Genomic DNA, 24,882 nt, shown 5'->3' with positions numbered 1-24,882 from the left:
GATTTCATTAAATCAACGTTCGAAAATTAATTTTAATTCCATTTTTACTATTTATAGTAAGTTTTAGTTTAATTATAACGCTTCATCCTTTGGGCTTTAAGGAATTGTGTCCAATATAAAAAGTGTTTATAAAAATTAAGAGACTAACATGGTTAAGCCATATAGGACCATTATTATAAATAGTAAATTTACTATTTATAGAAATAAGTCACAAATTTTAGGTAGTTTTAGTTGTAATTTAATTCCAAAACTTCTTCCAACGCTTGCTATCTTTATTTAAAGGCTTGTAAATTTGTTTTTATCTTCAATCGTCAATTTAAGAATTTTCATAAATACTATTTTTATTTTCTTATTTTTTCCTCGTGGTTTCAAAAAGTTTTTGTGATGAGTATAAAGAAGCTCCTTAAATTTGAAATAAGTATCCTTGAGGAAGATGTTGATCGATCTCATATGTTTACCCCGCATCAAAATCTCAAGTGGACCACACAGAAACAGTAGGGATTGAACGCTCATTGTTAAAAACTTTTTAGGATCCACATAAGGTTGGTGTTACCTGATAATAAGGTTGTATGATAAATAAACATTATGGTGAGCATTAGGAAGTTTATAATAGTAGACATTAAATTAACAATATTTTCCTACGGCATGGCCTACCTTTGATTTTGATATGGCTCATTTTTAGGCTCAGGTCCACAAATCAGATGCCAAAAATGGACGGATAGAGTGGATAACACACTCATGGTGGGGCCCCCAGAACTTTGACACGAGCTAGGTGGCTGGTATGATAGAGACATCCCTCCATAGTAGACTTGGTGATGCATCAATCGGGATTGTCCATCTAGTGGGACCCAGTCTACAGATGACCTATATTTGGAAACTTATAATTATAACACAATCCTATCTATCATTTTCTTCACTTGACATATGTTGGCCATGTGTCATTTCTCTTGGTTACCATTGCTTGAAAGGCTACTTTACAGATGGCTAGGATCATCCAATCTATGTGAATCTTTTGTCGTCATCCATCCATAGTGGGTCCCAGTAGATGTACAGTCCCGATCCATATTTTACCCTGCCACATCATCAGTAGTAAGATGGTTTTACAATATTCCAGTGCTACTGGCTCTACCGTATCATTCAAACCGAAGCGGATTCCGTCCCCCGCGCTGGACGGACTCGGTCCAGACAGGGCCTCTGTGTGGCCCACCGTGATTTATGATTTTTATCAACGCCTGAGTTTCATCTGACATCCAAGGTCACGTAGACCTGGATGAAGGGAAAACACAAATATACGCTTGATCGAAACTTCTGCCTTTCCGAAGAAGATTTTAATGGTGATAATTCAATCTCTACTGTGTGGTCCACTTGAGATTTTTATCTGTCTAACCTATTTTTAACATATCTTAAAATGATATTTAAAACTGGATGGACGGCGTGGATAAAACTAATACGTCAATTTGGATCCCATAGAGACCCTACCTGGAGCGAGTCCGTCCAGGCGCGGGCAGGATGCAATCCGGAACTTCCTTGTGATATTCCAGGACTGAAGTTTCCTAGACATTTTTGTCAGTTGAAATCACACAGCATCGTTCTCTTCATCACTGAAAGTAATCTCCGCTCGCTTTCTTCTTCTTCAGCGATCAGCGACGGCGACCTGAAAACGGCTCCGAAAAAGGAAAAACCCCATTGATTCTGGCAGCGTCTGCCTCTGCCATTGATTCCGGCAGGCCAGCAGCACCGTCACCGACCAAAACGACCTCCTAGTACACCCTGCAAAAGCCCCTTCACAGCAACTTCAATTCGAAGGTATGCAGTTCGTTCGATTGTAACTTCCATTGAAAATCCCCCTTTTGCCCACCATTTCCCATCATAAATTTCTCAGGAAGATTATTTAGCAAAAAAAAAAAAAAAAAAAAATCCTTTTTTTTTTAGCTTGGATGCCTCCCAAGTAAACAAAAGGGAAAAAAAAAAAAAAAAGATACTCTGGCAGTGATCGTTGATACGCAGGTACTGAGAAATTGTACGCAACTTCAAATCGAAGGTATGCAGTTCGTTCGATCGTAGCCTCCATTGAAAACCCCGCTTTTTCCCCCTATTTCCGATCATAAATTTCTCTGGAAGATTATTTAGATACCTCCAAGTAAACTAAAGGACTAAGGACAAAAAAAAAACTATAGGACTAAAAGAAAAAGATATTCTGGCAGTGATAGTTGATATGCAGGTACTGAGAAATTGTATACGTTAAATAAAATTGACACAGTTTTAATCATCTAAATCATGGGCCACAGTTTCGTTTGATCATAAGCCCAAACCATGGGCCCGTTTCAATTGGCACACACCTAGTCGAATGACGGATATTTAATGGACGGTTACGAGGAAAATAAGCCAGTCGCCCCGAGTTCAACAAACAGTTAAGATCACCCAGAGAGCTTATAAGGGTTTGTTGGGATATGGAGTTTGAAAAACTATTTAAATAAAATAAATTTAAATTGAGAAAAAGCGAAAACTTATCGGTTTAGAGTAGTCGAGGCGTGACATGAGTCACTCGGCTTGAAATCGAATTTGCTCCCCTTGAATAGCGTCCCAAGTGCAACAGGTTTCCAAAGTAATCGACCTTCAGGATACAACGACTATGACCCAGTCCCAGCGGTGCACTCATTGTACACGGGCTCGAACCACTTTGTAGTCTTAACCTGAACTAGAAACCACTTAAACCGTACTTTTGATATAAAATAAACTTTTTCTTAGTTTTTTTAAAACAGATGAGAGAAAGTCTATTTGTAAACTTTGTGGAGACACCCTTTCACAAAGGGTTGTGACTGTTGGGTTTAAATTCAAGTGGTGCGACCCTTAGGCTTCAAAAGACACAACTTTTCAAAACAAAAATTGAAAGGATATAACCTTTCAGTGAAAAGACACATCCGTAGGACATATGCGCACCTATGGCCACAGCCATGGTCCGTCCCGACGGATATTTTAAAACATTAAATTATTTTAAAATAATTTAAAATACAATAATCCCCCACATGTTTCAAAATTTTTGACATTTCGGGTTAAGATGGAAGAGTTCTGCAATAGTGCCGGTGTCACCATAGACTTGAACCGACATTAGAGTAAACATGACAGGTCCACAGGAATCAGGTGACACCATAGTTTTGAACCTAATTCCTTTTGATGTAGATCGCAAGTACATGCCACTCACACAACTTTTTCGCTATAAGTGATTCTGCAGTTTGGTGCGTTTCGGCCATACACCATTACCTGGATTTCATGAGTGCTCTAGAGAATTCGACTAAATTCTCATAGGAAGCGGCCTCCACTTCCACACCCATATAAGTGAATTCTATCAAGTATACGCAGCAATTGGGTACACCACCAAATATATGGCTATGGATTCATTAAGAGTTCAAAAACTCATCCTTCTTCATTGCTGCTTGCACTGTACACCATAGAATGGGCTCATTTACATCAGTGCAATCGTTTACCTCGTGTCTTATTGTTTACCCATTGAACCTATTTAATAGGATCTCTATTCGTATAGGTTGGGTTGCCAATACTGGTAGCTTATATATTAGGCTGAGCCCCATTCCCTTCGATGTATCATTGACTAATCTTTTAGATAGTCACTTGGTCAGAGGATTTATGACCCGTAAGCCTTTTACCTTCACCCGTCTTTCCTCTGTCAGGCTTTCTTCTCATACGAGTTTTGTCATGTCTTAATCCCATTGTGGCTAATCATCCTTTCAGATCAGTAGGGATCATCGTATTGGCAAGCTATTGCCCCACCAACTAGCTACTCATAAATGAGCCTCTGTCTAGGCTGATTTCTCCTTTTGCTCCTCAATCAAGTCTTTGACAGTCAGTTGTGGCCTCTTTGATTATTCATATCTCAAGTCAAAGTATACTGAACTCATTTTTGACCTCACAGAGTCAACAATTATGACTCCATCAAACAACAGATACTGAGCATCACTTTTATTATGGTAGTTGTTGTATCACCGGTTCTGAATACAACCAACTTTCTTAGCCTTGAATGTACTCTTACAATTCAAACAACTTCACTAGCCCACACCATTTAACTAACTGGTGGTAAAGTTAATCGACCTTATTGTATCTGCAATACAAAGAGGCTGGAGTAATCTGTCATGCATAAACATATGACAACTAAAATAGAGTATAACTTTTATGTAATCATATCGCAACATTATCATGTTATCATATGTTCCCTAACACGTGAAAGGTTGACCAATTTATCAATTAGCGATTAGAATTCAATACAATCAATGGATATTTAGCAACTGAATATGTAGGAGAAATGTCCAAGTTCATTATCAAGTATCTTGATCAATGAATTGAACAATGAACTCCATATGTGCATAAGTTTGGCCATTAGATACATTTGTTGATGGTAAAATAACACAGTTCATTACATAAACTTATAGTCTCATATAAATACCAATCTCAAATGTTCATATCTAGCCTCCAATGAGAATAGAATATAGCTTAAAAATCTCATTGATCCAACAATCATCTTATGAATTCAGACTGCTACCAATATTCTTTCTACCATTCATTTGATGACTACCAATTTGATTATTAAAACATGCAATATGTTTAATTACAAACACCTTGTCTCAAAGACGTACACATCAACGTAAAACATGTGCATATTGATCCATAACATTCAACATGTAGTTTCCTTAGTGCAAATCTTCAATTTTATGTCAACCCATTTATCAAATACATATTGACTAAACTTGGATTCCATGCGTTAAATGGTTTATGCATCCGAGTGCACCTCCATAATTTCAGATTTAGCCTTGATAGATATATCTATGGCCCACCTGATAAATCTATTAAGAAAAATCTTTCGTAGGAACCATCATATGAATTAACTAACACGTGTCTTAGGTTGGCACATGATCGGATGGAATTAACATTTCCTCTACCTTTCTAAGTAAGTAATATTGTCTAAAAAGTATAGTGAACGATGCCAAAAGTGAATGTAACTTGTCTCATAAATTAGGCTTGTACACTCGTCACCCTATCAACAACTTTATGTATAAAAGCAATAATATGAACCGTTTATAAAAAAGTAGCGATAAGTGTGTTAAACAGTTAAGTGATATGTGCCGATGGTCCATCTGTTATTGGACCCAATATTCTATAATATCACTTTCTATATAATAAAATGTAAGTTAGAATTAACATTGAATTAATGCATATTCACTACTAGTCCACTTGAGAAATTCAAGTCACTATTTGCTTCATGGTAAGTGAAACTCTAGAGAGACAAACATTTATATAATGTGAGTTATCAAGTACTTAATATTCATAAAAGTAATACATATGTAAGATCTAGACCTTTCATTTATTGGGCCTGCAAAAGGTAATATTTTAAAAATACATCAGTCTAATCATCCCACATGGGCCAATATAATATTTGTATGATTTATAACTTTGGAACATTGTAGTGCATCTAAGTACATAACTCCCACAGTTTCAAATCTTTATAAATGAGATGTTTTCCACATATGTACAATTTTTAAGTGTCTACGTATCAAGTGTCATACATTGTCTAATGTTTCATGTTATAATTGGAAAACTATATTTTGTACATGTGACACATGGATATAAGATTCAAACATATCAATCATAAATCTACATAGGATGGATCAAAGACCACAAGATATATGCAATGATACAAAAGGAATAATGTACGTTATCTATAGATACACAGTAATAAGTGGGCCCATGGTTTGATAGACTTGGTCATTGATTTGATCAAGTTCAATATAGCATACTCAATTATTCCTTGTGTGCACTCATTATCATAAAGATCATTCATACCAATGGTTGGTTTACATTATAACTTAATTTTTAGATTACTATAAATATAAAGAATAACCCACTAATGAATTATTTATGTTACAAACATGTGTGCAGTGATGCCTTAGTGTGAAACCGTGCATTCTATTGCATTTTTAAAGATCAACATCAATATAGCTATTCATTATATGCACATCAATCACACAAAAATCAACTCCTTAACATGCACTTAATCAAAATGACATGTTATATTTGTTTTAGCACCAACAATATAGTAGGCCCCACCTTTTCACGATTTAGACCATGCACTCTTATGCCACCCATCATCAGTTGCCATCAAATATCTTTCCAAAATCTCACATCATAAAGTAGACAGTAAACCATCCACTTGCAGTTTATAAGTTGGACATTTAAGATTGTTCAATGGGAGAATAATTTGGTGATACATTATACATGGTTTGACACATTAACTGAATAGTCTTGATCATCAAAATTGGGCCCGGATTAGATTATCGAAAGACATATATCATATAAGATTATAGATTGCATGTGTATGGAACCATAGTGATCTGTTAAAGTATTAAAATGTTACCGAGGAGAGGAAACTCATAAGAGTATAAGCCCATGAGCAATTAGGATAGATGATTCTAACCGTCCACTTCATTTCCGTTGAACAAGTGATTAGAGTATCAGTTCATTATTACTTCTTTTTTTTCTTTTTTTTTTTTACACCCCTTTGGATTTGAGTCATTTCCACCTATTTATTTATTTATTTAATGAGATTTGTCCAAGAAATCTCATTATTGGGGCATTCAAGTCTTTCCATATTTGGTGATTTTGTTCCCATGTAAGGTCCATCAGATCAGTGGACTAGATCAAGGGTCATCAGAATGCCGTTTGCTCTCATGCAACATGTCAAGTTCATATAGAATTGTTATAACCAGCAGATGCTCCTTGTTAGAACCCTTAAGGGTTGCACCAACTTGAAATTGATGGGAAGACACATAATTAGCAACTACATTTCCTAATATCAAGAATTCTATTTCTAGCACGTACATGATGGATTTAGATCCTTCATCCGGTTTACTGTACAATGAATATTACCCATCCGCATGTGAGCAACTAGCAAACTTATGAGATAGTGATCACAACATCGACCTATCAGACCCATTTTAGAAGATACTTTGGAAGATTATATTTTTAAGTTTCTTTCATATTTTTCTTTCCAAAGTTTTCTTTTTAACCATGCATGGTGGTCTACAAAGAAGAATTCCTGATATGATGGAAATCCCAACACATTCCCATTTTGAAATTCATTTTGGGTTGATCTTTATTGTACAGGGATGTTGAAATTAATGTATATCCTACTCAGTATGGTTCAACAGTTTGATTTATTTTCATGTGAAGGTTACGTTGGCTCAAGCTACGAGAAAATAAATTGTAAATTTTGAGATCTAAAAAGAAATGCTCATTAATGTCATATCATGATTTTGAGAAAATGTACTAAATACAGGCTTTTTTATGAGTGAACAGGGCCTGACATTATCCAAGAGGTAGGCACTATAGATTTCTTGGATTTTACATGTGTGTGATAGAATGACATATCTTTAGGACATAAAAACCATATGTAGGTTATAGGTCTAGTACCCAAGATAGCCTTAGCCCGACATATCTGACAACTTGAGGATCATACTCTGTGCTAACGAGGGTTACAACGAACCCGACCAATTATTCAGGAATCGAAGCCTCTTATATGTTTGATCATAGTCTAAAAATTCCCATTTATAATTATCAAGATCTAAAATACTCTGACCATTCTGTGTCGGTGCATACGTTCACTTTTGTACATGTGGTCCAAAGAGCTTACATAACAAGTATTTATAAGATCTTGACCATTAGGTGAGATATGACAACTCTAGATTATATGAGTCATGGCCCACAAATCGGGTTGGTGTGGTTTCATTTTGGGCTATTCCAACCAAATAGATGCAACCGTAATTTTTAAATAGTTTTTCAAACAAATTCGATTTCAAGATTGTTGGGATATGGAGTTTGAAAAACTATTTAAATAAAATAATTTTAAATTGAGAAAAAGAGAAAACTTATCGGTTTATAGAAGTCGAGGCGTGACATGAGTCACTCAGCTTGAAATCGAATTTGCTCCCCTTGGACATCGTCCCAAGTGCAACAGGTTTCCAGAGCAATCGACCTCCAGCATACAACGACTATGACCCGGTCCCAGCGGTGCACTCACTGTACACGGGTTCGAACCACTTTGTAGTCTTAACCCGAACTAGAAAACACTTAAACCATACTTTTAATATAAAATAAACTTTTTCTTACTTTTTTTAAAACAGATGAGAGAAAGTCTATTTATAGACTTTGTGGAGACACCCCTTCACAAAGGGTTGTGACTATTGGGTTTAAACCCAAGTGGTGCGACCCTTAGGCTTCAAAAGACAACTTTTCAAAACAAAAATTGAAAAGATATAACCTTTCAGTGAAAAGACACATCCGTAGGACGCATGCCCACCTATGGCCACAGCCATGGTCCGTCCCAACGGATATTTTGAAACACTAAATTATTTTAAAATAATTTAAAATACAAAATGGTTTAATCAAATCATATATATATATATATATATATATATATATATATATATATATATATATATATATATATATATATATATATATATATATATATATATAAAGACGTATCTACAGAATTTCTACAATTTGGACCATTCAATTTTGTGTTATTCAACATGTACAGCGTATGAGCATCCACATATCAGCCATCACGCTCTGCTAGAGTATCAAATAACTCCCACTGTTATAAATCTCTCTCCCTTGATATTCATTTGACTGTCATCTTGCATTGATTGTAATTGCATTGTAGTTTTCCGATCATCAAATTGCTCAGGCCCACCTGAGATTGACTGTGATCTGTAATTAAAAATGTTTATGCATTGTAGGTCAGTTGGAATCCCTGCAGTATTTTCGGTCTTGGTCAGAGTAATTTCTCAATGCATAATGAATCCAATGTCTGGAAAATGACTTAAGTCAAGACTCTGTTTGGTTTCAACTTAAAAATGGGTTAATCTCATTTTACTTTACCTTTTTTTTTTTTTTGAAAGGTATGTTGACCGGAATTATGTATTAGAGATTTTGAACAAGATTCAAAATAATCTTGATAAACCATAATCCATACATGCTATATTCTCTAATACATATAATTATTGTTTAGCTAATATGAGATGAAATCATTTGTATGTGGTTAGACGATGAAGTAGCCCTTCAATTGCAGCTAAGTTCGTTTCAAATCCTAAAATGGAAGTAGTTGTGCTTTTCTTTTCAATTTTTTTTTTTAAAAAAAAAATTTATGTGCATGTAATTTTCTGTTTGCTACATGTCGATGATGTCTCCATGGACCTGTACCGAATGTGGAGATGATTGCAACAAAGAACATGGAAGGGTATGGGACTGTTTTATTTCCCATGTGAATGATTTGCAAAGCTTGTTAGCTATTGGGTATTGCAGTTGAAACTTGAAACAGCTGAGCGAATAAGGAGCTCTCTCAATTTCTTCCTGAGGAATGATAGGTTACTTTCTTGAGTGAGATATGTGAATCGTATCATAGTGTGATATCTTGCTGTTTTTTTTTCCTTACACATCTATGCAGGCCACCTTGAAAGAGCGAGGACATCCACTGTAGCCATCTATTTTGATCAGTGAACAATAATGAGTTCATGCTAACAGTAATTATGTATTAGAGAGTACTGAGTTCATGTCAACAGTAATTATGAGATAGTAATTTAGAGAAAATGAGTTCATGTTAACAATAATTATGTATTAGAGAGTAATGAGTTCATGTTAACGATAATTATCTATGGCCCACTTGAGGCTTAGAATTACCTCCTTTTTAGCTGAAGTGTATATTTCAATGGGCTTTTTACGAGGAATATCTAAAATGTCAGACATGTATGCCATTTTGGGTTTAGGATGATTTACTTAATCAAATTCAGTGCCGTTAATATATTACAGAATACCAATGCATTCCAAATCTAGGCTGCCAAACACAATTTTGGATTCCACAAGATTCCGATTACAAGCTACCAAACACAATAGAGGATTCCAAATCACTTCGATTCTAGTGTAATTGTGATTTGGATTCCAATGCATTCCAAATACAGGTGTGACATAGGGATGAATGTAATGAGGTCAATCACCGTCTTCCTCAAGGATAACTACTCCGAATCCAAGGAGCTTCTTTGGACTCCTTACAGAGATTCCTCGAATCCATGAGGCAAAAAATAGGAAAGAGTAGAAATTTTGAAATTTCATTGATAGATAATAAAAGCAAATTTACAGCCCTTTAAATAGTGATACCAAATCTTGGAAAAAGTTTCAGAATCAAACTCCAACTCAAAACTCCCTAAAATTCGTAACTTGCTATAAATCGTATATTTACTATTTATTCTAAATGTCATATTTGGCTTTACCACGTTATTCTCCTAATTTTTCTAAGCACTTTTCATGTTGGACACAACTCCTAAAGCTCAAAGGATGAAGAGTTATAATCAAACTAAAACTTACTATAAATAGTAAAAATAGAAATAAAATAGATTTTTGACCGTCCATCTGATGGTATCTCGCAAATTCAGCATGGAAAACCCAGCATGACCAGGTTGGTTGGCTAAAGTAGCTTCTCCTACCCCAAAATCATATATGGTATGTCGAGTAACTCATTCCGGTTTGCGAGATACGCTTGTTGTAAGGTTCTGACTATCCGGATCACCTCCGCCTCCAACTGGGCCTTCTCTGGTTCATCTTGGACATGAAAGTGTCAGTGACCCACTCCACGTCAAAGTGCCAAATGAGCCCTAAGTGGGTACGACACGAAATTTCTCTAGGGAATTTTGAATTTCATACGGTTTCATGAATTATGGGCATTTTTACATGAATTTCAGCGTGGCTTAATCTCTTCTTTTATGTAATCGTCTCTTTTAATCAATATTTGGGACTGTTTTACGTGTTGCAATCACTGGTCACATTGCTTAGGATTTGTGACGTTTTTTGCAGTCGGATTTTGGTATGAATTGCTTCTTTTGTATGGGGTTGATGTGTATGGTGGTTGTAGAGGCAACCCATTTGAACATGCGTGCCACAATGGCATAAGTGTGAGAGATTCAAGCAGTTTGTCAGGTGGGCCCAACATGTCCTGACCCAAAAATCAGGCCAGTACATTATTTATCAGGTGGGACATAATTCTATGTTGAATTCGGACAGTTGGGCAGTTCATTCAACTATCCATTGAAGAGTGGGCCAGCCGGATTTTTGGGACAGCCAACATACACTGGAGCTGACCTAATGAATAGCCTAGATCACAAGCGCGCGCAATTCTGGCATGGATAGGCCATGGCCCAAAAATCTAGTAATCGGACTACACGATGGCCATTCAGACAGTGGATTGAAAGATCAGAAAAGTAAAAGCAACAGTCTACATTCAACTGGAAAGTCTCACAACAATATGATTTTTCAGCTTTGAGCCATCCACGTGGTGACCCACCAAATTAACAAGCTTCATCACCATACACGCCCATGCAGCTGATACCACACAGAGCACAGTTTTGTTTGCAAAAAAAGTTTGATGGAATGTTGTTTAATTTCAGGTTGTTGAGAACAAGACTCTGAATCATGGGTGGCAGTCAATCAAGAAGTTCACGAAGGGTCCAACCTTCCCCATCAAATCCTACTCCAAACGCCCGGCGTCCCCCATCTTCTCAAAGAAATGCCATGGCAAGCCTGGCCACCAATTGCGGAACCATGGCTAACCAAATGGTACAATAGCAATGTTCCATCCATGGGATACTGAGTGTTGGCTAACCCACACACACGTCCGCTTGTGCCAATCCGTGATCAGTGCTGTCCATCAGGTGGGCCACACATGTGAAAACAATGGGTGGTTGAAAGAAGTTACCAACAGTCTATGTTTGATACATCCATGTGTGACCCATTTAATTAGTGAACTGCCTGTTCTTTTTGTAGGCAATCTACATTGTCTGACCCACCTGATGAATGGCTCACATGCCCACATGTGGCCACCCTAGGGATGTTTTCCTGTGGCCCCTTCAAAACTTCAGGCCATTTTGATGGATAGAAATATTTCAAGAGTCGAAGCAATCTTGAGTGCCACCGATATTTGGGGAGATGGGAATCCATCATCCAGAACTCAAATCCAAGAGAAATTTCTGAAGTTCAGAAGCTCACATTTCCTAATTTAAGCGTGCGGAAGGATTGCAGTCAGTCTAACTGTGTTTTTGAATTCTCTAAAGTCAGACCGTCTTGTTCTGTTTTTCTGCTAATGCAAGTGGAATCCTCAAACATCAAGCGGCACCAAAGTACTGGTGTGCGCGCGCTTAATGACTTGCATTGGTAACATGGGCCACCCGTCCATGTATGAAGTGAATGATTAACAGTTTGCATTTGATGCACGTGTCTACCGCACCAGATGAATGTGATTGGACGAATACATGGTTGAGCATTACACAAACATGTTGACACACATGGCTAGAGTAGGATTTTAGATTTCTACACCTTATGCTTCTTTCAAAAGTGATTTATATCATCTTTTCCCAACTTTTTTAATTCGAAGATGAGGACAAACACCTCCAACAGAACCAAAGACATGAAAGGTGAGTCAGACAACAAAGGCGTCCGGAAAGAATCAACCTTCCAAATGGTCCACAATCCAACAGCTAGGATGCAGATAACCATTGATGCCCTTCCAACAAGAAAAACAATTGTACTTCAAGTTACAGATTGGGACACCATCTGGGCTGTCAAGATGAAAATTCACAAAAGGAAGCAATCCCAGTGGACCAACAGATGCTCATCTATGCCGGACGCATGCTTGCAGATGAATCTACTCTGGCATCCTACAGCATCCGAAGGTGGCCCATCCTTCACATGGTCACCCATCCAATACCCAAAATCAAAGTAACAGTGGAGACACCAACGAACGAAATGATCACACTCCAAGTGGACCTATGGAACACAATCCAAAACATCAAGGCCATGATAGCGGGCCCGGTGGCGGTGGGACCCAATCGGCAGAAGCTTATGTACAGTGGAAAACAACTTGAAGATCACAAAATCTTGGCTGACTATAACATCAAGAGTGGAACCACCCTCTGTGTAGTGTACTCTCCTATACAGATATTCATCAAAATGTGGAGTGGGAAGACAGTAGCAATAGAAGTGGATCCCTCTGATGCTGTCCATGAAGTCATGGCCAAGATTCTAAACAAGGAGAGGACTCCGATCGAGCACCATAGCCTCGTTTTTGGCGGGAAGCGGCTCGATGAAGAGCGGACACTAGCGTCTTACAACATACGGAAGGAATCGACCCTTCATCTTGTTACGGCTGTGTCCTCGAGGATCAAAAATCGGATCCGTGTTTGGTTGATGAACAGAGAAATGATCGTGCTTGCAGTAGAGGGCTCCGACACCATTGCTTGTGTGAAGGAGAAGATCCATCTGGCAACTGGAATTCCAGCCAATGCACAAACGCTCAAGATTGATCCGATAGTGAAGGAGGAGCTCGAGAACGATCGGACGGTGAGTGATTACAAAATTCGGATGGGCTCCACTTTGTACCTGTACTGCTAAGACTGGCCCCACTGAACCTGACCAGCTGCTAGTGCTTAGTTATGGGGTCTGAAGCTCCCAATTCTTTGAATGTGGGGCATATGGTTTGATGATCCTGTCCATTGATCTGGCTGTCCCCCATGTGGTAAAGAACCTGACCGTTTGATCAGCAGGCATACAAGTTGGGAGTTAAGAAACAAACTGTAGCAATGGCCCAAATCCAATGGGAAGGAAAATGATCGGAGTGGGATCAGATCTGTGGATGGATTATTGAGCTGTGGGCCACACCTATTGAGGAATTGGGAGCCTAAAAAAAGTGTCCATTTGCTTAGAACAATGGTTTGTATAATCACTTAAAAACATAGAATATTTTACTGATAACATCATGGAATTCCACCACAAGTGCTAATGGGTCACATGTGTTGTGAGATCCAAGCCGTTCATAAGATGGGTTCATTGTTTTGATTCTGGTACAAAAACCAGGCTAGTCAGCTTATAGGTGATAGCAACTTAAGAAAAGAAATGGACGGTTGGAAAAACTCTGGGCAGCTCTTCCTAAGCCGTCCCGTAATGTTAATGTTAATGTTGCGGCTCACATGAAGAGCGGACTGGTCTTATTTTTGGGCCAGGGGAATCACAGGGTGGGACCCATGTGATGGACGGATGAGATCTCATGCTCATGCATGATAAAAAATAAAATAAATTTGGGCTAGATTTTTCTAAGGCGTCCGCCTAAGCATAATGTTGTGGCCCACCTGAGGAGCAGATGGGTCTGATTTTTCGTTTTTGTGCCGGGGGGTCACATGGTTGTGATGGACGGCTTGGATATCTTCAATGCACCACTGAAACGTTAGGTGCATGACCGTCGACCTGGCCCGCTGTGGATTATCCTTGACTAAAGTTGGATGAATGGTCTTGAGGCTCTCTTGATCCTAGCCTTTCGTGGTGGAGATCCGGGATTATTCTTGCATTGGACTGTTAATTCATCAATTCTCATTTTATATTATTAGTACTAACATTATTTATTTTGCGAATCTATTTTGAACCATTTAAAATTGAAATTAAAAGGGAATTAACGTTTCCCAAATGAAAGAGTCATTCATCTTGGGAGCGTTGATCGTGCTACTATTAAAGTGGTGGATCGGATGTTTATAAGAAGGATGAGAAATCCCATTACAAGCACAAGAATGAACAAGAGAGATTGAAAAAATCACAAAGAAAATCACCTGTAGTGTACTGAGTAAACTCTGTGGGGCCTACTGTGGATGTATGTGTCTTATCCATGCTGTCCATCCGTTTTTCAAGATCATTTTAGGGCCCGGGGCCAAAATTGAAGCGTATCCAAAGCTCAAGTGGACCACACCACAAGAAACAATGGGGATGTTGAAACCTTCCTAGGGCCCACAGTGATGTTTGTTTGTCATCTAACGTGTTCATAAGGTCACGTAGACATGGATGAAGTGAACATACAAATATCAGCTTGATCCAAAAACTTGTGGCCCCAAGAAGTTTTCAACGGTAGCTGTTTAATTTGCCTTGTTTCCTGTGGTGTAGTCCATTTGAGCTTTGGATATGCTTCAATTTTGGGCTCATGCCCTAAAATGAGCCAGTAAAACGGATGGACGGCGTGGGTAGGACACATACATCATGGTGGGCCCCACAGAGTAAACTCAGTACGCAATCTGCTTCCATATTTCAGGAGTCATCCAGTTGTAAGGCGAGCCGCGTGAGGCCATTGAGCTTTACAAGTCGAAGCAAAACCATCATACGAGACTCGATGGGCTCACCCTGAAATCCACGTTGATCCATAATTCAGGTGGGCCACACCAAAAAGGGTACAATGGGAGATGTTGGATGAGGGGACGCTCACCATAGAAACTTCAAGATGGGAGTGTTGTTTATATGCCATCCAATCCAAACATCAGGTGTGCCCCACCAGGATGAAGGGACAAGCCATAAGTTAGTCCATTCCAAAACTGGACCACATCACTTGAATGTTACATAAGTTTTAGGCGTGATTGTACATTTCCCTGAGATCCTACCGAAGTTTTGGTTCGGGATGACTGTTGGGATGTTCGGTGAACCCGAGGAGAATCACCACATGCACGGTTAGGATCAACAAAAACATCATGGGTGGACCCCACACCGTTCCAACGTATGTGATGGGAGAGATTGCAGGAAGCCTCAGACTACACGAAAAAGCACGGTTGAAAAGTGCTCCTTTATTCATTCTGTGCTGTACGCTGTATGCTACCGCAAATTACAGAATCTGAGTAACCCTTTACACTACTACGGTGATGGATCACCACCATTTTTAAAGTTCTGGTGGGTCATCCACATGCACGGCCACACTTGTATGAAAATCCAGACTGTCCAAATAGTAGGGCCCATTTTAAATGGAGATTAGGCTTGAAGCCCACAACGATCCATTGATCATACCCATCGAATTTCACTAATTGATTTTTGACTGCTGACCATCTTTAATTCTAACCACTCCATCCGAAAGCCCATAGCTGGGTGGTTAGAATCGTTGAATCTGATTTTCAGGCTAATCTCCGTAAAAATGGGCCACGCAATTTGGACTTGTGGATTTGATGGCTGATACATGCATGCACGTGTTCAATCGATGAGACACCACAACTTTAAAAAAAAAAAGTGAGTCTTGTTCTTACAGATCGTAAAGAAAAAGGTAACGTGCATGGGGAATTATGTCTTTGCACTGAACACTCAGATTGTCAAATCTGACATGTGGGGCCCAAAGCTAGGTAATCCGGGCCGTTGATCTGCAGAGCCACACTGTGGAAGGTCTCCAAATAAAAATCTCCCAGATTGGAAATGTGGACCGTTGTTGTATTTCTCTTCTCAACCCTCTATCTTCAGCCAAAAAAACAAAAAACAGAAATCTGATGATCGACCTGTGAAGGAGATTTTTAGAAATAGTCCATCCACAGCAGGGCACAACACACCAACGGTCTTGATTATCAAACCATGGGCCCCACTCGTCAGAATTGAAAACCCACATGTAAAAGACCACCCCATGTATGTTCGTAGAATCTAAGCCGTTGAATTGATGGAGCACTCAGGAGGAAGTCCTTGAGGAAAGCGTTTCACATCACTGCAGTAGTTATAAACCATGTAATTCTTCTGCACCCATCTCAGCCGCTGACGGCCCGTAGAATCCAGATCCAATGTCATCCACGTGTAGTTGGATGATGATGGCCGCTGTTTCGACGCACAGGATGAGACGCCAGATGACCATACACAGGCGTCCGCCTGGAAGTTCCGGTAGGAGGCAGTGAAGGGCGCTTGCGTCCAATCGGTTTTGATCAGCCCACCTCGTGTGGCCCAGTCATCAGCATTCCAGACGCTAGAGTAGATCCTCATCGGTTGGTTCTTCGGGTATGGGACACGGATCGACGGCTCTGCGTTTTTGAATTCTCTGATGGGAGTGTCATCCACGTAAAATCTGAAAAGAGAATCAACCATGCAAATGCAATGAATACTAAGGAAGAAGATCATACTTACAAATATTACATAGATGGGCCAGGTTCAAATTCATTGATCCGACTCTAATCAAAAACCCAATACATTAGACTGGTCCAGATGAACTCCTTTAAATTTGGTGGCCCATGTGGGCCACACCATTTGATCACCAAGAGAGCAATATGGCTCGTGTTTTGTGATGTAGAGCGATCCCGGACACTTTCATGTCCAAGATGGACTAGAAAAGGCAATCCATCAGGATCGCTATGACCATAAAACAGGGATATCTCGCAAACAGGAATGAGTGATTCGTTGTAACATATATAATTTTGGGTAGGAGAAGATACTTTAGCCACCCAAACCTGCTAAGCCAGGTTGCTCACGCCAAATTTGCAAGATTCCACTAGATCGAGGGTTGAAAATCATTTTTAAATGATTTTTTTACTATTTATAGTAAGTTTTAATTTGATCTTAACTCTTGATCCTTTGAGCTTTAGTACTCGTCCCCAATCTAAAAAGGACTTTGAAAATTTAGGATAATAATGACTTAGAAAAATTAGGATAATAATGTGGTTAGGCCAAATTGTACACTTATTATTTTTGGCTGAAAACCATGAAGTCTAGTAAAAATCATGACATAAGTTTAATATTTTGATGTAGAGCAGGTTGCGGATAGTTTCATGGCCAAGATGGACAAGAAAAGGCCGGTCCACAGCAGAAGTGATCCGAACCATCCGACCTTAGATGGGGCGTATCTCACAATCCGGAATGAGTTATCGTGCGTAAAATATATGATTTTGGGGTAGAATGAGCTACTTTAGCCAACCAACCCTGCTATGCTGGGTTACGCAAGCTGGATTTGTAAAATTCACCTGGATCGACGGTCCTTTCCCTGTTTTAATTTCCTTTTTACTATAAATAGTAAGTTTTAGTTTGATTATAACTCTTCATCCGTCGGGCTTTAGGAGTTGTGAATAATTAGGAGAACAGTTTGGTGAAGCCAAATAGGACACTTACTATTTTTGGCCGAAAACCTTAGGCACTAATAGACATCACGACCGTTTATAAATAGTAAGTTGCGAATTCTAAGAGTTTTAGTTGTAGTTTGCTTCTGATATCTCTCCCATTGCTTGGTATCTCTATTTAAAGGGTTGTGAACTCGTTTATTTCATTCATTAATCAATTTTGAATTTTATTAGAATTTATTTCTATTTTCTTGCTTTCTTTCCTCGTGGATTCGAGAAGTCTCTGTGAGGAGTCCAAAGAAGCTCCGTGGATTCGGAGTAGTTATCCTTGAGGAAGACATATTTATAATAAGTCACAAATTTTAAGGAGGTTCAGTTGGAGTTTGATTACGAGATTTCTACATAGGTTTGTTATCACTATTTAAAGATTGTAAATTTGTTTTTATCATAAACCAATTTATTTTTAAATTTAGTAGAATTTATTGAAGAGTTGAACACGACAAGTAAATGTAATTATATTTATTACAAATACTTATACACAACAATGGTTTACGACACTCACAAGCTATCACTCTTGAATGACAACTCACACACACAAGGAAAAACTCTTTTGAAGTTTTAATACTTGGACACTTTGCTTTCACTCTTGAACTCACTCTTTTTTGTTTGTGTTTTTTTTGTGTACATAATGAGGCTCTTCCCATATTTATAGAGAGCTATGGAAGCTTCTAGAATCAATATAACTCTAAAGAGTTCTAGAAGCTTCCAAATATCTTATAAGATTTTATTATATTCCGGAACATTATAAGAGAATCCGGAAAGTTCTAGCATAGTCCGAAACATTCCGGAAGAGTCAAGAAAACTCTATCAAACTCTATAAGTTTCCGGAAGGTTCTATAAAATTCTAAAATTTTTCGAAAATATCTGGAAGTTTCCTGAAGACTTCGGAATATTCAAGAGAAGTGGTGATGACATTTAACACTCCCCCTCAACACCAACTCTCACAATTCTGCTTTAGTCATCATGCCAAGTTGTTTTCTTAATTCGGTGAACTTAGCATTGCTAAGTCCTTTCGTGAGTATGTCTGTAACTTGATCGTCGGTCTTCACATGACTCATCTCGATTTCTCCTTGAAGTACCTTCTCTCTCACAAAGTGATAGTGTATCTCCACATGCTTGGTCCTGGCATGAAACACTGGATTCTCAGCCAAGAAAATTGCTAATTGATTATCGCAGCGCAATATCATTGGAGAATCATCTGGTTGATGAAGATCCCTCATTAACTGCATAAGCCATATGCTTTCTTGTGCTACCATTGCCATTGCTCCGTATTCAGCCTCCATGGTTGATAAAGATACTATAGGTTGTCTCTTGCTACACCAAGAGATTGCTCCTGAGCCAAGGTTGAATACGTATCTAGTAGTTGATCGTCGTGTGTCATGATCACCACCATAGTCAGCATCGCAGTACCCAACTATCTTTCATGCTCCACCTTTCTTGTACAATAAACCAAGGTCTATGTACCCTTCACATACCTCAGTATTCGACGTACTGCTTCAAGATGCGGCTTCTTTAATATTTGCATGAACCGGCTAACCACACCAACTGCATAAGCTATATCTGGTCGCGATAATATAAGGTAGATTAGACTACCAACTATTTGTCATTACATAGTTGCGTCTTCCAAGTCTTTTCCTTCTTCCGAACATAGCCTGGCATTAGCCTCCATAGGTGTGGCAATTGGCTTGCATTCGAGCATCCCATAGTTTTTTAATAGGTCTTTAGCGTACTTCTGCTGACAGAGAAATATGCCTTTGTTACTTCGGTCAATCTCCAGCCTAAGAAAATGCTTCAGTTCTCCAAGTTCCTTCATTTGGAATCGCATGGACAAGTTCTCTCTTGTCCTTTCAATCTCACCGTCATCATCTCTAGTGATGATCAAGTCATCCACGTACACTAGCACTATTGCTAGTTTACTTTCTTAGATTTTTACAAAGAGACTGGAGTCTACAGGTGCCACCGAGAACCCGCTTTGCACTAGGAATTCCCCTATCTTGCCGTACCATGCCCTCGGTGCTTGTTTAAGCCCATACAAGGCCTTCTTTAGTTTGCAGACATAATCATGACGCCTTTTACTCTGGAAACCGCTTGGCTGCTCCATGTACATATCTCGATCAATTTCTCCATGTAAAAAGGCATTCTTTACATCCATCTGCCACAATTTTCAAGATTTGCTCGCTGCAAGTGCTAGTAGTACTTGCACCGTTGTAATTTTTGCTACTGGGCTAAAAGTCTCATTATAGTCCAACCCATATTCTTGTGAGAATCCTCTAGCCACTAGTCGAGCTTTGTACCTTTCTATTGATCCATCGGGGCGAGTCTTGACTTTGTACACCCATTTGCATGATATCGGCTTCACATCCTTGGGTTTTGGAACTAGTTCCCAAGTCTGATTTTGGTTCAATGCCTTAATCTCTTCTTCCATCGCCTTCTACCATTCTATGTCTCGGGATGCTTCTTCAAATGTCGTTGGGTCTTTCACGGTCTCTTCTTCTTTTAAGGCAGCGTTCACGTATCTTGGGTTAGGGTTTCTCTGTCTAGTCGACCTCATAAGTGGTGGGTTGTCTACCGCAACCTCCTGTTGACTTGAGCGAAGTTCTTTTGGACTACTTTGATGTACTCTAGTCTGTCATGGACTCATAAATTTATCTGGTGTTTCGGACAGATTAAGCACTTGCTCACCATCTCGTCCTGTAGGCGTCAACTCCTTAGTTGAACTAGGAGATTCTTCTTCTTCCCTTGTCTCCCCTATCTTCTCATGCAGTTTCATCTTCTAAGTCTTGAGAGTTTAGCAGCTCCTCCTTCAGTGGCGACCACCATGATGAGGCTTCATCAAAGACAACATTCCTCAATGTGTAGCACCTTGAATCAACGATCCAATCACTACTGTAGTTGATAGCTCCTTGATTGGAAACTGCGGCAAGGGCTATTTCACCCGTCTCTGTCACTATTGAGGAAGCAACTACTTCGTCAGTGACTGTGTTAGACTGCTTGAGTGGTTCATCAAAATCTATCTCCTTCTCTAAACAGTCTCCTTTGATGGATTCAGACACTGCTAAAGATGCCTGAAAGTCCCAGTCATCTTTACCGTCTTCTTAGTGATTTCTAGAAGTCACCAAGTTACCTTCGGCTAATTGATTTTCGAACCAACAATTTTTTGCAAAGTGACCTTTCTTGTCGCAATTAAAACAATCTATATTATACCTTCGAGATACAGAGGATTGTCGTTTATTGGTATTGTTGTCGGATTGAACTCCCCCTGTCCGAGGACTTCTTCCTTGCTCTTCTCTTTTCTTGGACTTTCTAAAGTACTGCTGACTTTGTTCGCCCTTTTTGTTCTGCTGTCGATGTCCGCCTTTTTTATTGTTGTAGTAAAGTGCTTCCTCTTCCTTGTTTTTTGTTTGCATAAACTTTCTTAATTGGCCTACAAATTCTCCAACTCTATGAGAGTAAGTTGAATAGGCCAACCTTGTATTGTTGTGATAAAAGCATTATACTTGGGCTTCAACCCGTGTATAATGATCATCCTTATTCTTTTCTCATGAATATTTGCTTTAGGATCCAATTCTGAAATTTCTCAGTATAAATCTTTTACTCTTGTAAAGTATTCGCTTATAAACTTATCTCCTTGGTTGGTGGACATTAACTCATTCTATAAATATTGAAGTCGAGCATCATTTGTTTTTAAAAACAATGATGCAAAGGTGTCTCATGCCATCTTAGGTGTGTCATCATCCTTGATTCGCCTGAGCAACTCATCCTCAATGGTTGACTTGAGCACGTACATTGCCTTCCCGGCCTTAATCTTCCACTTTCGGAGTGCTTCATCATTTTCCTTAGGAGGTGGGGTAATCTCATTCCCATTAACAACCTCCAACAAGTCCTACCCTTCAAGGTAGGACTTAATGTGACTCCTCCAACTTTGATAGTTGTGCTTGTTAAGCCTCGTAACTCCGCTTGTTGTGTTCACAAGATCCGCCATCATGACTTGGTATGATTATCATTCCCTTTACCAAGTATGCCAACAAACTTCACAGTCTCCAAACTGTGCACGATCACTTTAAAAAACGGATCCCGACTAAATTGAAGAGTTGAACACGACAAGTAAATGTAATTATATTTATTACAAATACTTGTACACAACAATGGTATGCTTTACAACACTCACAAACTATCACTCTTGAATGACAACTCACACACACAAGGAAAAACTCCTTTGAAGTTTTAATACTTGGATACCTTGCTTTCACCCTTAAACTCACTCTTTTTTGTTTATGTGTTTTTTTGTGTACATAATGAGGCTCTTCCTATATTTATAGAGAGCTATGGAAAATTCTAGAATTAATATAACTCTAAAAAGTCATAAAAGCTTCCAAATATCCTATAAGATTCTATTATATTCCGGAACATTCTAAGAGAATCCGGAAGGTTCTAGCATAGTTCGAAATATTCCGGAAGAATCAAGAAAACTCTATCAAACTCTAGAAGTTTCCAGAAGGTTCTAGAAATTTCTAAAATTTTTCAAAAATATCTAAAAGTTTTCAAAAGACTCCGAAATATTTAAAAGAGGTAGTGATGACATTTAACATTTATTTATGTTTTTCATTTTTCTTGTGGATTAGAGGAATCTCTATGAGTCTAGAAATTATGTAGATTCAAAGTAATTGTCCATTTCAGAAAGACAGTGATCGACCTCGTCATGTCCATCCCAGCATCATTTGGGCTGGGTGTCTAAGCCCCAATGATGTTGCAAGTCCAGATAGAATCATCAATCATCTATTCAACACCATTGTACAAAATGAATGGACGGCTAAAAGATAAATATGCATGTGTAGTTTGAAGACACTTGTTTGAATTTGGGTCATGTTTTTTATGTTCCAAACCCATTCAAATTTATATGTGGGCCTGGGCTGGATTTGCATTTCGATTCGAGTCCCTTGGACCACACATGGACATGGGCCAGGCCGGCCTGGCTGGTCCATCCGCAATCTTGAACTTTTACAGATTTAGCGGATTATGATGCAATGACTTACAATACATGTAGAGGATTCCAGAGAAAAGAGTAGGTGTGGAAATCTTTGGTGGGATCGAACCATAGATAGAACTGTTGTTCTCTCTCACCCTTCCCTTGTGTGTACACATTCGTGTGGACGATGTACGGCTCTCCGCTGAGATTACCCAGGAATTCAAAATCGATCTCATCATGGGTGGGCCCCTGCGATGAAAGCTGCAGCGCAATCCATCCGTCCAATCAGTTAAAAGAATGAACAATCAAGAAATAAGTTTGTAAACTAAGGGGAAAAAAAAAACACAAAAGAGATTAGCAGATCAGATGCCCACGTGGCACATGTGAACGAAACGGGCCATTCATCAGGTGGGCCCCCTATAAATATGCTCGATAACAAAAAATTCATGTTGGTCCACTCGTCAGGCAGGACAATTAGAATAAAAGAAAGAAAGAAAGAAAGAAAGAAAAACAGACCAGCAGACTTATATTCTATCCATAGCTTTTAAAAAACTCGATAAAACCTGACTCAACTCGTTTAGTTTTCGACTCGACTCGACTCGAATGAACGCTGAGTTGACTCGAGTTTTGTGTTTTTAAACTCTGATTCAATCTAGTCATGTGCCCAAAATGGGTGGACCACTCCGGCGTGGGACCCTCCTAATAAATGGTCCAGGTCAACACTGGTACATGTGTTACAAGTAAACTCTTAGATCCTTCTACATGTATTTGAAGTCGAAATTGACTGGGATCGATCAGAACATGGAGAGTGGATACTTACATAGTAGGCGGTCACGGTGCCGGCCGAGTTGCCGGGGACAAGCTTCAGCTGCATATCGAACTTGCCGAGGAGATATTCGTTCTTGGATCGGAAGCCGGAGCCAGACGCCTTGTCTAGCGCCAACGTAAGTAGTTCCCCATTGTTTAAGATCTTAGCGCGACCGTCGCCACCCCATGTGACCTCAATGTCTTGGTAGAAATTACTAGCATGAGTAGCCATTAGAGAGCTTGCATATAGCGTAACCAACAACATTGAAGGAGAGGCCATAGCTGAGAGAGAGAGAGAGAGAGAGAGAGAGAGAGTAGTTAGAATGACTAAGAGCTCAACTAATATTGGAATAGGTTGCAAAATATATGAGTGTTTGGTGTGTGTATATATAGTGGTGAATGGAGGGATATTTATACCAGTGCCACCACTATTACTGATGGTACTGAGCTATCGTGGGACCCATGTGATATGTACATCAGATCCATTCCGTCCACTAGGCGTGACCTTTGATGTTAGGCCATGAGGAAAAAAATCAACACAATCGGTAAATCAGGTGGGCCACATGATGAGGAGCAGTTGGGAGGGGATGCCCAAAAAGTCAAACCTTCGTGATTTCTTTTGCGGCCCACCTTGCTGTTGTACATATGCCATCTAATCCATTCATCTAACATGGCCCACCAGGGTGACGCAACATACCAAATCGTGCCCACTCCAAAAGTCTGGTCGGCCACATCATGTGGACCCCACTGGTACCGGTAGCGTGTAAGATCGACCGATTGACCGCACCTCATGGGTGGGCCACGGTTCAATAATTTGCACTGACACGGATTCTATAAGTCGTGTTCCAATAATTTCCATGCAACGGCATGCTATGCTACTTCTTCTCCAGTCTTTTTAAGCCAGTAGATGTTCTGATCAATTATATACACGAATCCAATGGTAGAAATTGTATAGAATCTGCCCTTCTATCTGTCTTCCATGGTCATTGTTGGGGACAAAAAATACAAGTCCGCAGACTCGGACTTAATGCCTCGGGTCACCAAAGGATGTGTCAAATCCGAGGAATGATTCGCTAAACCGAGACAAAGGTTGATTCGGTTCGGACGACTCATCAGCAT

At 39.2% G+C, this 24,882-nt stretch overlaps 2 protein-coding genes across 5 annotated transcripts; one reads left to right on the top strand and one right to left on the bottom strand.

The window, feature by feature from the left end:
* Positions 1 to 1,552: 1,552 nt before the first annotated feature.
* LOC131217223 (uncharacterized) lies at positions 1,553 to 13,863 on the top strand. 4 transcript variants are annotated; one of them, XM_058212075.1, is made up of 4 exons: positions 1,553 to 1,806; positions 10,973 to 11,089; positions 11,505 to 11,673; positions 12,488 to 13,863. In XM_058212075.1, exon 4 carries the CDS (start codon positions 12,721 to 12,723, stop codon positions 13,501 to 13,503), a length of 783 nt encoding a protein of 260 aa, XP_058068058.1. In that variant the 5' UTR covers positions 1,553 to 1,806; positions 10,973 to 11,089; positions 11,505 to 11,673; positions 12,488 to 12,720; the 3' UTR covers positions 13,504 to 13,863. The 4 variants fall into 4 exon arrangements, with proteins under 4 accessions (XP_058068058.1, XP_058068059.1, XP_058068057.1 ...); XM_058212076.1 differs by having other exon boundaries at positions 10,915 to 11,037; XM_058212074.1 differs by having other exon boundaries at positions 10,915 to 11,089.
* A 1,832-nt stretch (positions 13,864 to 15,695) lies between these two features.
* Positions 15,696 to 24,064, bottom strand: LOC131217222 (xyloglucan endotransglucosylase protein 7-like). The gene is made up of 3 exons (XM_058212071.1): positions 23,777 to 24,064; positions 23,024 to 23,217; positions 15,696 to 16,948 (listed from the first exon to the last, which is right to left on the bottom strand). Exons 1-3 carry the CDS (start codon positions 24,041 to 24,043, stop codon positions 16,537 to 16,539), a joined length of 873 nt encoding a protein of 290 aa, XP_058068054.1. The 5' UTR covers positions 24,044 to 24,064; the 3' UTR covers positions 15,696 to 16,536.
* Positions 24,065 to 24,882: the final 818 nt, after the last annotated feature.

The sequence above is a fragment of the Magnolia sinica genome, chromosome 10, assembly GCF_029962835.1.
Source record: "Magnolia sinica isolate HGM2019 chromosome 10, MsV1, whole genome shotgun sequence".
Taxonomy (NCBI): domain Eukaryota; kingdom Viridiplantae; phylum Streptophyta; class Magnoliopsida; order Magnoliales; family Magnoliaceae; genus Magnolia; species Magnolia sinica.
Note: the sequence above shows the minus strand (reverse complement) of the source record. Positions and strands in the feature narration are given on the sequence as shown.

What these genes read in the sequence shown, in the direction of transcription:
- LOC131217223 (XM_058212073.1), top strand. Translation starts at nt 12,721, where the DNA reads ATGCTCATCTATGCCGGACGCATGCTTGCAGATGAATCTACTCTGGCA.
- LOC131217222 (XM_058212071.1), bottom strand. Translation starts at nt 24,043, where the DNA reads ATGGCCTCTCCTTCAATGTTGTTGGTTACGCTATATGCAAGCTCTCTA. An exon ending in GCACCGTGACCGCCTACTAT is followed by an intron (nt 23,218 to 23,776) that starts GTAAGTATCCAC and finishes ATTGCGCTGCAG; the next exon opens with CTTTCATCGCAGGGGCCCAC. An exon ending in TGGAATCCTCTACATGTATT is followed by an intron (nt 16,949 to 23,023) that starts GTAAGTCATTGC and finishes TTCTCTTTTCAG; the next exon opens with ATTTTACGTGGATGACACTC.